This window comes from Botrytis deweyae (genome assembly GCF_014898535.1).
Source record: "Botrytis deweyae strain B1 chromosome Unknown BDEW_040, whole genome shotgun sequence".
Taxonomy (NCBI): domain Eukaryota; kingdom Fungi; phylum Ascomycota; class Leotiomycetes; order Helotiales; family Sclerotiniaceae; genus Botrytis; species Botrytis deweyae.
In genome coordinates, this window is record NW_024066247.1 from 15,330 (window position 1) to 27,730 (window position 12,401).

At 43.5% G+C, this 12,401-nt stretch overlaps 4 protein-coding genes across 4 annotated transcripts; all 4 read right to left on the minus strand.

Annotated features, from left to right (window-relative positions):
- Positions 1 to 612: 612 nt before the first annotated feature.
- On the minus strand, positions 613 to 2,082 carry EAE98_010747 (uncharacterized protein; the record flags this gene model as incomplete). Its single annotated transcript, XM_038958369.1, has 2 exons — positions 613 to 987; positions 1,147 to 2,082. The coding sequence occupies 2 exons, from the start codon at positions 2,080 to 2,082 to the stop codon at positions 613 to 615; spliced, it is 1,311 nt and encodes a 436-aa protein (XP_038805194.1).
- A 960-nt stretch (positions 2,083 to 3,042) lies between these two features.
- On the minus strand, positions 3,043 to 4,476 carry EAE98_010748 (uncharacterized protein; the record flags this gene model as incomplete). The annotated part of the gene is made up of 3 exons (XM_038958370.1): positions 3,043 to 3,336; positions 3,450 to 4,168; positions 4,428 to 4,476. 3 exons carry the CDS (start codon positions 4,474 to 4,476, stop codon positions 3,055 to 3,057), a joined length of 1,050 nt encoding a protein of 349 aa, XP_038805195.1. The 3' UTR covers positions 3,043 to 3,054.
- A 1,884-nt stretch (positions 4,477 to 6,360) lies between these two features.
- Positions 6,361 to 8,714, minus strand: EAE98_010749 (uncharacterized protein; the record flags this gene model as incomplete). The annotated part of the gene is made up of 2 exons (XM_038958371.1): positions 6,361 to 8,018; positions 8,294 to 8,714. The coding sequence occupies 2 exons, from the start codon at positions 8,712 to 8,714 to the stop codon at positions 6,361 to 6,363; spliced, it is 2,079 nt and encodes a 692-aa protein (XP_038805196.1).
- Positions 8,715 to 11,238: 2,524 nt separating this feature from the next.
- On the minus strand, positions 11,239 to 12,377 carry EAE98_010750 (uncharacterized protein; the record flags this gene model as incomplete). Its single annotated transcript, XM_038958372.1, has 2 exons — positions 11,239 to 12,111; positions 12,240 to 12,377. 2 exons carry the CDS (start codon positions 12,375 to 12,377, stop codon positions 11,239 to 11,241), a joined length of 1,011 nt encoding a protein of 336 aa, XP_038805197.1.
- Between the last annotated feature and the right edge of the window lie 24 nt (positions 12,378 to 12,401).

The following is a 12,401-nucleotide window of genomic DNA, read 5'->3' on the forward strand; positions in this document are numbered from 1 at the left end:
TTTTGTTTTTGTTGTAGACTGAGTGGTCATTTATTTGATCGTATACAAATATACGGCATCTTTTGATGTTGATTCTTCTTATCGTAGGGATTTTTCATATTTATATGTATACTTATATCAGTTTGGTTCTCTGAGATCTTTGGAGGGGGTTCTATCCAGCTTGGGTTTGCTTGAGTACACTCATCGGATTTAACATGCCATACATACATATTAAATTCCCTGGTTCATTTTCTATTCTCGAAACAGAGTGATTCTTAACTTCTAACATACTCCGCATCTAACTTACCTCATGTTTCGAATTTCGAAATTGCGCACCGTGGAATAGTGTAGACGATGTAAGTATACAATATCAATCCAAAAGATACAGAATGCGCGGAGAGGAACTATGGATTATCGTTATAATACTATATTGCAACCTCGTTACCTCCCCAAGATTGATGTGCATAGGTAGGTAGGTACCTACAGATGGATTCGCCAAACGAATCTCTGTATCCTGATCTCTTGTTCCGTTTTCATATTTTCTCACTTCCATACATATATATATATATATATCCTCCGAGATATAAACACCAACTCATCAAAGTAAATCAAAGCAAACTAAAGTAAACCCCATCATTCCAATCCCCGAACCAACTCAACAACTTCTTCCGCACACCCAATACTACATTGATACCCTCCACTCCCATGTCCATAATTATGAATAACATAGACACCTTCTATTTTCTTTGCTGTTCCCTTTCCTTTTCCACCTCTCCCACTATCCCCTTCCCCACCCATCTCCTCAATCTCAACCCTCGCACCCCCCTTCCTCCCAGGTCTAAACCCCACATACGTATCCAAAACCTCTATCTCCCCTTTCTCATTCTGCAAATCTTCAGCCCATCCTATATCTTTTAATCTCTGGATTATTCTACTTGATAATTCGCGGTCGGGGTTTGCGTTCCAGGTATTGGCCTGTGGGGGTTCGTGTGGTAAGCTTGTGATTCCCTTTGTACCTTTCTCTTCTCCCCCTTTATTTCCTCATTCCCGAAGCGAAGAAATCCACCTCCGCTTCCTATTCTTCTCCATTTCCTGTACATATACTCGGAAGCAAGTTTTCCACGCTCCACCAATCCCCCCCAGAAAACCAAACAGAAATCAACCCACCTCCTTAACCCCCCCAACCACACTCCTCCCACTCCCAGGCCTCGGAATCACATACAGCAACTCATCCCCCCTGACCCCCAAATCCCCCACAAAAGTCTTACAAACCCTCGTTTCCCCTCTCACCAACAAAACCTGTCCTCGCACCGGAAACATCTTCTCCGCTTCCCTTTCCCCCACAAATCGCGCGGCAGAGAGTCCCGTGCAATTAATCAGGACATCGATTTTCTCTCCCGCAAGCACATCTCTACATCCGCGCACCACACCTTCCAATCCTTCCTTGGTTTCGATTTCCCCGCGGATAAGCTTTCCTCCTCGCTGTTCTATTCTCTGCATTAAATACCTCAAATATATATCTACATCCACACACACCGTTTCGAACTGTACACCTTTTCTGACACCCTTCCCCAGAGATCCCTTGAGTTTGTTTTCCTCCAGCCCAACGTCCAATTCTCGATACCCTCCCACCACATCCTCAAACCACACACCGTTCTCGTCGAACTCCGCTCCGTGGTATGTAGATCCCAGATAGTATATCGAGGGTGTAATTGCCATTCCCATTCCCATTTCCATTTCATTTCCTCTTGCTCCCTTCCCATCCTCATTCTCTACAATCAAACTCTTCCACTTACGATAAGTCCTCTCCTCCCATCTCCTCAATCTTTCATCTATATCATTATCTTCACCACTTTCCCCCTTTCCATCCCGCCCCTCACTACTACAAGTAGCAGGTTTCGCAGCATGACTTCTCCAATCTGCTCCTGCCCATGGCGAACAATAATTTTCATTCTTGTCACCGGGGAGATATTTCGCCAGGAGCGTGATTGTGTACTGGGGGGATTGATTATTTGAAGAGGAATCAAGCAACGAAACCGCCGTTTGTAACCCCGAGATGCCGCCGCCGAGAATGAGGATGTTTTTTGTGGTGGGAGATGTCATTTTAATACCTACTCGTAGCAATTCGATAGTGATCGTAATAGTAATCGTAATAGCGATACTATGTACAATTTGTCAGCTCGGTTCGGCAGTTGAGATGTCGAGATGTTGGGATGTCGAAATGTTGGATCTAGATTCATTTAACTTTCGTAACCTTATGGATTCTGTAGGTTAATGTAAGATGGACTGGACTGGTTACCTTCCCACCTTCCTAGGTATCAATAGCAACCTTGGAACTCACACTTTTATACACATCTATCAATAGTAAATCAAAAGTTTTGATAAATCAATTCGACTTGATATTAAGAGTTGATCTTTGGTAAATACAGCCTTTCCTATAAATAAAGATTTAAAAGAATATTTATAGTTGAATTAACATGAATCCCACCCGTATTTTTTCCTAAGGTATTCATTCATATTCATATCCATATTCATAGAAAAAGAAAGAGTACGAGTACGAGTATAATTTTGATATATTCATATCCATTTCCATATTCATATTCACGCAAAAAATTCGACTCCCTCGCTTCTCATTCATTCATTCATTCATTTCATGTATTTCGTAAAAACCTCAACCTCAACCGAAAAAAAAACCTCTAGAATAATACATTTATCTTTTCTTTTCTTTTCTTCTCTTCTCTTTTCTCCTCTTCAGCTATTCTACAATATGATATAATATTCACCTCCATCCTCTTCATCATCATCTTCGTCTTCTTCTCCCTCTTCTCTTCTCTTTCTTCCATAGGTATGAAGATAATCTTTTGTACAAGATCTCATCCTACAGTACATCCTTCATCTCACATGCCTCATCCTAATCCCATTCCAATTCCACGGCAATACCCCTACCATACCGATATAGAGATCATTGCATTGAGACAGAAAGACAGACGACGGACAAACCCCAAAATTCTTCATCCACACCTCTCTTCTTCCCTCTTTCCCCCTTCATCCCCCGCTCCTATACACACTCCCAATCTACCTACCCCCCAACATTCCACCCACCTGACTCCAAAACCTCTTCGTAACCAATTCCTCAATCTCCTTCCTCGTCAACCACATAAAATCTTCCTTTCCAAATGCATTTCCCTTAAGATTCGCTTGGCCTGCCATAATTCTTCCTTTCATGTAGAATACCTTTTCTGCTTCTCTTCCAAATTTCTTCGAGGGTTTGATGGTGAGACTACCAATGGGGATATGTCCTACTATCCATGTATTCATGTTTTCACCTGCTGTTTGAGCGAGGATTCTTTGGGCTGCCTTTGGAGGTGTTAGTTCATGTATCGAAACAATATTGATGGATGCGGAAAAGAGGGAAGTAGGGGGATTAGAAAACACATAAAACAGTAAAAGAAAGCAAAACCCCAACGAACCGTATGCAAAACCTCATTCCCCACCATATCGCCCCTGGGAAACTCCCAAGCATCCACTTGTACTTCCTTTCCCTCCCTATCCACCGACTTCTCCTTCCCCTTCACAACCAAATAAACCGTCTCATCCATCTTCCTCGCCAAACTCCTCTTATCCGTCTCTCCCGCTCTACTCTCCAACTTCACCTTTTCCAAATCCTCCCCCATCCCCTCTTCCACCAACTTCCCCGCAATATCTTCCCACTCGGCGACCTTTTCCTCTTGTCCCCCAATCAAAACTTCATCATTCCATCCCTCTTCCCCATAAGCTCTATACCCACCAATATCCCTCGCCGCAACCCCATTCCTCTCTCTGACCTTCGCCTTCCATTCCAAATCCGCCGGTTGATCTTTCTTATGATAAAAGTATCTCGTGAACGGTAATACCAATCTCTCATTCAAACGTTTCTGGTAGAGATAAAACGCCTTTTCAAACGGCGTCGCGGTTTTCGTAAGGAGCGGAGGCCGACTGAGGATGATTCCCGTCGAGATTTTATACGTCGTTGCTCCGGGGGAAGGGGAGACGGGAGGCATGGCGGAAACATGTGGGAGGTGGGAGGGCGCTCCATCGAGAGGTTTAAAGGATGATGCCGCGACGGCATAGGCTCGCGAACGGGGTGTTTGTATACATGGTGTGCGGGTACGGAGAGATGTTCGGGGAACAATGGTTGGTCGTGAGGAATCTGTGGCGGGGGCTTGTTAGTGATTGATTGATTTGAATATCGATGTGAATACAATCCCGTGTAATCCTGCAATCCTCTTTCCAAGCATCCACATTCATACACCCGTCACCAAGCCATTGAGCAGTAAATAATCCCTCCCTTCGAGGTTTTCCACATCACGCAAGCTCACACTCCTCTCCAAGCAAGCGCATGATATACAAATCATCGACCACACTCCCCATTTCCAATTGAAGCACACCGAAAGAAAGAAGACACATACATAATAATCTCTGAGCAGTTCTACTGCAACCCCTACTACTCGACGTCATATTTGCTTCTAAATATCGTAGGTATGGAAAGTACGTACGTACAACAATACTTCTCTGCGCACTCACCACGCCCACACGCACATCCAGCAACCCACCATCCAAAAAATAAATTCCACGAAGCTTACTAATCGCTCTTGATCCTCCCACCAATAATCTCTCCCATTCCATTCATCTTCCCAATCCACATCCACATCCACATCCACTAATCCCCATACATCCTAGCTCCTCACGTGCCAATTACACAACATAAAAACTCTTCTCCTCCTTCAACCTTCTTCCTCCCCCAATCCACGGCATCAATCCTTATCATCAAGACCCGTTTCAACCCAGAACGTCCTGACCATTTATCGATGCCTAGATTAAACATCTCAGGCTTTTTTCGCTAGCGGTACCCTCGTCTTTACCTACGGGAACTGTTAGATAGCGACTGTTTACATTTCCTTCTCCATCTTGAGTTTTTGTTGTCTTGTTGAATGTGTGAGAGGAGGAATGAAGTACGAGGATTGGAGTATCTATCTTTGGCTTGGATGGAAGAGAGGAGAAAGACCGGGCAATATTCATATATATTCGTATACCTAGTTAAAGAAGCAGAAGCAGAACAGCTTGTAGAGAATAATCCATACTCGGCTAGCTATGATGGAAATAATAATGAAAAAATGTCAATCTTCAATACAAACCTCTCTACCTACCTACCTATCTATATTCAATTTCTCACTCCTACCTACCTACCTACTTAAATAGGTATTTACCAAAACTCTCGCGAGTAGAATTTTTCTTCACACTACATACAATCAATAGAGAGAGATATCAGAACACATTAGAAGTTTTTCCTTTTCCTTTTCCTTTTCCTTTCCCTTTTTCCCATCCCTTCCCTTTCCCTCAACAATACAATACAGTACAATGACCTACCTAGGTAGGTGCTAGGTATTAATAAATACATACAGATACTCATTCATATACTCGTATAATAAAATCTGCATCTCATCCTCCATCTCATCCTCTTTCCTATTCTACATTTGACACACATTTCACATCTTACAATCCGCATTTCGCATTTCACATTTAACAACAAGTATCTCTCTATACCCATTTCACTTTCTCAAAACTTTCTCATTTCAATTCTCAAAATCTCTTTCTATCACCACCACACCATCAACTATTTCTTTCCCTTTGCCACTCATTCACATATCTGTCATTCCCCTCATCCCTCACGCTTCACCCCTCATCCTCACTCACTCCTTTCTGACCTCTCACCTCTCACCTCACAATATACAACCCCCTCTCCATTTCTCCTCCCTCCCCTCCCTCCCCAAACAGTCCCACAATCTCACAACAAACCATCTCACAACAAACATATCCCACATCCCATATCACAACTCTCTCCATCACTCTCTCCATCTCCATCACTCTCTCCATCTCCCCTCAAAAGTCTCTTCCATCCCAAACATTACAAACACTCTAATCACAATCACAAACACTCCAATCTCCAATCTCCAATCTTCCGAATCCGAATCCGAAAACCAGAGTTCCCACCTATACACTCTCCCATTCTCCCATTCTCCCATTGCTCCAGCGCAAGAAAAGATATTAATGGTATCATAAATAGCAATTCACATTATGCATACCAATGCCCTATAATGAACCACTCCATTCCACACCATTCCATTCCATTCCATTCCATTCCATATAACACCAAATTACAATTTTCCTTGTAATATACGAGAGAAGAAGAAAAAAAAGGCAATTCCATTCGCTAATAGTAAGTTGTGACTCCATGTTCAATATGCCCTCAAGCAACCTCCAGAAAATGTCCCCAAAATCTTTTCGCCGTCCATTTTGTTCGTATGCGTTTCGTTACAATTAAAATTCCATTCCAAATCCACCTCATGAGATTTGATTTCCCAAAGATTGAACCGCCTTACCAACTTCCGTCGTGGCAATCTTTTCCCATGAACTCTTATCTCCATCTGCATGATTTGGGTCCGCAATAAGTTCATAAAGTTTCCTCGAAACATTTCGATTGATATCCGCATATTGTTCTTCTGAAATCTTTTGAGATTTCCAATGAGGTCCGAGAGCCGTTTTCACTATTTTGTTGATGCTTTGTTTCTCTTCAATTGACATGGTATTTCGTAATGGTGATGTATTTTCGGATCGAGATGTTGATGAATTTACAACATTGGTTCGTACAGGTGATGAATCTTGAGATCTTGCTCGTGACATTTTTTGTCTACGAGGTTGAGGTTGTCGAATTTCCGGGCTAGGTGATCCATCCCTCTTTCTCTTGTTTTGACCCCCAGCCATTTGACTTGGGGAATCGACTGTTGGTGATCGATTTGGTGAATAGTGAACAGCAGAAAAATCAGGCATCACAGTTGAACTCAAAGGAGGAGAACGGGATTGTCGACCTCTTGGTGGGGGTGTGGTTGAGATTGCGCGACTGCGAAAAGATGCAGGAGACGCTGGTGAAGTAGCAGGAGATGAATAATCAAATGATGGACTTGTAGCCCCATTTGCTCGATTGGATAAAACATCCAATCCAAACCTTATCGAATCATCGTCGGAAGATGGTGCCATCTCAACTTCTCGAAGAAGTGAAGAAAGAAATGTAGGTTCTGCGTTTGTGTTCATGTTCGTGTTCATGGTATCTGAAGGTCTTGGTGATTGTCTTGGTGAACCATTACTCCTACTAGATGAAGGTCGAGGTTGAGGATTCGCACTGGATGATGCGACAGATGATGATCCATTTTGAACAATCCGTGTTCTTGGACGCTTCTGCTTACGTTCAGGTTCTTCTGGTGTTGAGCCACCACGACTAGCTGGTGATGCAGTTGATCTTCTGCGCTTCCTTGCATTCGATGTATCATCAAGATGTTGAGCTCTCTCCATAGCTCCCCACGCCTGTCTTTCCTCCCGCGTTTCAACGACAGGCGCCGGTGGTTGAATGCGCTCTCGGACAACTTGTGGTGCTGCAGCACGAAATATTTGACCAGCACCTTGACGTCTCGCGATGTGTAATCGTTGTTCCCATCTGTTGAACTCTGTGGCAGAAAATTGTTGAAGGTCCCTATAACCTCTCAACTCCTGATCATCCTCGGCAAAATCGAGATCAACGCCCGCGACATTTCGGATTGCGCTACTTAATTGCCCCCAAGCATTAATCCATCTATCTTGTCTGCCATTCCTCCGAGCACGTCGAACGCTAGCCTGGGTTCTGCTGATGTGTTGTCCTGAAAAGGGGATCGCTCTCGCGGGTCCTTGCGATTCATCATGTTGACCAAAAGCACCACTTTCCACACATTCCATACAATACCAGTGACCACCTGGAACATTGTCTAAACCGATACAATGTGTATGATACGGAGCATCGCATCCATCGCATAACAAGAGAACATCTTCTTGATCTGACTGGTCGCAGATTGGACACGATCTTCCTTCTTCCTCATCTTCGTAATCTTCCGGGTTATCTTGTTGCCACGCCGCCAAGTCGAACTCGGCGGTTTGTTTTCTATCTTCGACGGTATATTCTGATTGTACCGTTCCTGGAAAATTCAGTTAGTTATTGATCCAAATGATTGCATAACTCGTAAAGTCGTAGGCAGCCCTCAAACTCTGGCTGAAAGGCGCAAAGAGTATATAAATTGTGAACCTCCCAAGAAATCGAAATTACATCATCGCAAGAGGCATTTCAGTTCGTCAAAGACCACCCGAAATGTACCCAACCAGAAGCTCAAGAATGACATCTCCCCGTCGCAGTATAAAAAGACAGCAAATGTCGCCCTCGAAAATGAAGAATAAAATAAAATGCTCAGCTTACCTCCAACTCCATCCAGTACCAGGACCAAATTAAAGCTCGCCCGACAAATCGGACAACTATTAGCCTTCTGACTCCATTCCCTCAAACAATGATCATGCAAAACATGATCACACGGTTTAATCTGAGCCACGCATAAAGCATTGTTACCGTTACCATTACCGTTGCCGTTGCCGTTACCGTTACTCTTCCCCGAAGAAATACATTGTCGACGCTGCAGATGCTCGAAATCAGGTTCTTTGCCGGCGTTGCCCCTCGCGAGCTCCAGAGCCTCTGGGGAATGGGAATGGGATTGGGATTGGGGGTCTTGCACCACTGAACTGGGTGCTGGGACGGGAGCCGGAACCCCAACTTTTTCGTCTTCTTGCTGTTGGACCTCTACCACCTCCAGATCTTCTAAACATACAATGCATGCGTCTGTCATTTCGCCTCATGTACTTTGCGGATTGGCTGGAAATAGGAGAAATTCATGAAAGTAGTAGGATTAAGTGATGAAGCAAAGAACAAAAAATCAAAAGAAAATCAATTTGGAGTAAATTGACAAGTTTTTTAATTGTTTTATTTTTTTGTTTGAATTTATATTTGAGAAAGTTGTGGTGGTGGTGGTGGTGGCGGTGGTGGTTTTGATGGAAGTAAGAATTGTCGGTCGAGTAGTTACTTAGGTAGGTAGGTAGGTATTGAATGAGTGGGTTGGTAGGTAGATTGATTGATTGATTGATGGATGGATGGATGGATGGATGGGTGGATGGATTGATTGATTGTACGGTAGCAGTCTGTGGTGGAAGGGTGGAAGAAGCGTTTTGATTAGAAGGGATTTTGGGTTTCGGGATTTGGGTTTGAATGGATGGATGAAAGATAATAATTAATAAATTAAACTTGACAGCCTTCTAACTTTCTACTTCTAGTAGGTCGGTCCACGGGTACACTCAATGAGAATCAAAACAAGAGGAGGAGAGGGAAGAGGCTAACTTGGTCTGGTGGGAGCATTAATTAAGCGATCCAATACGGTATCTATTGAATTAGATAAAGAAGCCTTGGATGGGTGTGTGGTGGTGGTGAGAGATGATTCGGTGTTGGAAGTGTGCAGTATGTATGGATGGTATGGATGGTATGTATTTTCTATCGGTATGTGAACGTGACATGAACGTGATTTGAATGGAGAGTGGCTGGATGGCTGGATGGCTGGATGGCTGGATGGAGTTGACTGTGTTTCCACAGTACAGACAGAGTAAAGGGTTATTTGCATCGGATGTGAATGCCGGACATGAAAAAGAAGGTTTGCACCGTAGCATATCAGATCACATCAATATCATTCAGGGGAAACTTTGTCTACAGACAAGAGTCACAGTATAACCTCGGACTAGGTGGCTTGAGATAGGATGGATAGACATATAAGATCTAATCTGTGGCTGGATCCAAAGCTTCAAAGCTTCATTACGCCCCGGGCCCCACCAATGGATCTCGGGTGAGCGAGAAAGGCTCGACTGTATGGAAGAAAAAAGGTGACGTTAATATCCGTGGACATCCTTCCTAATTGTACCACATGATTCAATGATTCATCTTTCTTACATTCTTTACCTAAACACACTTCTGCTTCGTAGTCCGTTGAGTCTCGACTCTTTCTCCTTACCTGCCTACTCGGTAGATAGCCACTCATATATTTCCATTCCCTCTCTCATTCCCTCACCCCCCCTCTATCCGCATACAGAGTGATCTACCTACCGAGATACCTACCTAGTGTAGCTACTCTGTAGTACCTACTCTCCTACTCATAGTAAGAACATATCATGTGTATTTGGGGAGTGAAGGGAAGGGAAGGGAAGGGAAGGGAGATAAGACTGTGTAGATGGATGGTTTGATATGTGATATATGAAGGAAATTGGAGATGGGAGATGGGAGATGGGAGATGGGAGATGGGAGATGGGAGATGGGATATGGGAGATGGGAGATGGGAGATGGGATATTCATGGTAGGTGGGAGTGTGGGTGAGTAGTGAGTTGCACTAGGTAGGTAGGTAGTAGGTAGAGTGAGGGATGCAGGAGAGGTGGGAGGTAGGAGGTTATTTTTGTGTATTTGGGCTTGCTGTGCGTGTGTATTGTGTGATGTGTGATAGTGATAGTGATACCTGGGTTTGTAATGGTAATGTATGTCTTTTGTGGGTGTGTACACCTTGAGGATTGGATTGTGAATTTGTGAGGATACATACCTAGTTAATTGGAATTTTATACTTCCAAGATTTATAACTCAGCTCGCTCAGCAACTCACCTGCAGTACTCAGCACCATATTATTAGTCCTTATTAGTCGCCAGAAAAGGTTTCAAATCCGATGGAACGGTGAGCTCGCGAGCTTGCTCGCGAGTGAGCGAGCGAGCACAGAATGATAACTTTACCCTTACCTCTCTCTCACATTTATATCCTATTGGATTGGATTAGATTAGATTAGATTGTATATGTATTTGTATCTTTGTATATATATAGTAGTATATGTATTTATATCTTTATATTATATAAAATCCCGCGATAAACGCTCACATTGCGGTATTTTAAGGTTAAGGAGTTGAACGTGCCTAGCTCGCCTGGGTACCTGGATAGATATGACATATCACCTGATCTATTCCTAACGTAAAGTAAAGTATTTTGATATGATAGAGGAGAAAATCGGGTGAGATACCTACGATAGAAACACTAAATTTAAATAATTTTTCGGATGATTATTGGAATTTGGAACCCCTTCATTTCACACGGCGAAATCTTCGTCTCGCAGTGCTTGGAAGCTTGGACCATGTACATGTATCCCTCCCTCCCCTCCTAGGTACGTAGGTAGCTATCACAAGTAAGAGCCGGCGCAGAGTACAATTGAAAGCAAAATGACATCTTTACTACTAAATGCTCTTCAACTAGTAATTTCCATTTCTATCTGAATTTCTATCCTCCACTCACATCTCCATTTAAAGATGACTTTGTCCCCCTGCGAGCTTCGTCAAGAAATCCTTCACATAGGCATTAACCTCCTCCGGCTTCTCCCACAGAGCCCAATGACCCGTAGCAACTTCCTCTTTTCTCAACTTTCCCTCTCCGAACCATTGTTGCATGTTCTCCGCCATAGCGGGTGGTAATGCCGCATCTTTCGATCCTCCAATAAACATGGTAGGAATTTCAATTTTATATCCATTCTCCTTGTGGAATTCCTCCGCCAACTCCTTCTCATCTTCAAAGTTCAATTCGCCAGTGCGATACCAGTTCAATGGGCCTCTAATTCCATGAACCGCATACTGTTCTGCGTAGTGATCTAATTCTTCCTTGGACAAAAGAGGAGTTGGACCAAGTTTCTCTAGACTCTGGAAGAGAACACCCTCGGAGACAGAAAATCCAAGTTCATTCTCTGGGGATCGGCCACCATAAAGCCCATTCAACATCACTCTCAATTTCTCCTTTCCTTGGATTTCCCTCTCAACATCCGGACCCTGGAATTGTAATTGATATTTGAAATTTGGTCGGACGGTCGTGGGAATGTATTTTTGTTGAGGAGGGAAGAAAGGTGTGCAGACGCTAAAGACTGCAGTGATGAGTTTAGGATAATAAAGAGCAACACGGTAGACGACAGCTCCACCCCAATCGTGACCTCCGAGGATGATAGATGTAGCACCGATGGCCTTTGCGAGAGCGGCAACATCGTCAGCGGCTGTTTTGAGGGTAAAAGCGCTGAGTTCTTGGGGAGAGGAAGAGGTGGCATAGCCTTGCATGTTGGGAACTACGACGCGGTAGTTGAGAGCTTGGAGAGCGGGGACTTGATATCTCCAGCCGAATGCCATGTCAGGGAACTAGATGAAAGTTAGTATACTTTTGTAACACAATGATTGAAGCTTTAAGAAGCTTCTTGGTGATTTGACTCTCGATTGAATGTTGGAGCAGTACAACAATTCAGAAGGGAAATCGAATGAATGCTTACTCCGTGAATCAAGAAGATCGTTGCAACTGGTTCGGCACCATTTTGAGGTTCGGCAAGAATATACGAGTAAGTTCTTCCGTTCAAATCAGCCGATTTATATTGGACTCGAGAGTCTTGAACTGCAAGCTTATCGACCATTTTGATATATGTTTGAAGTGAAAT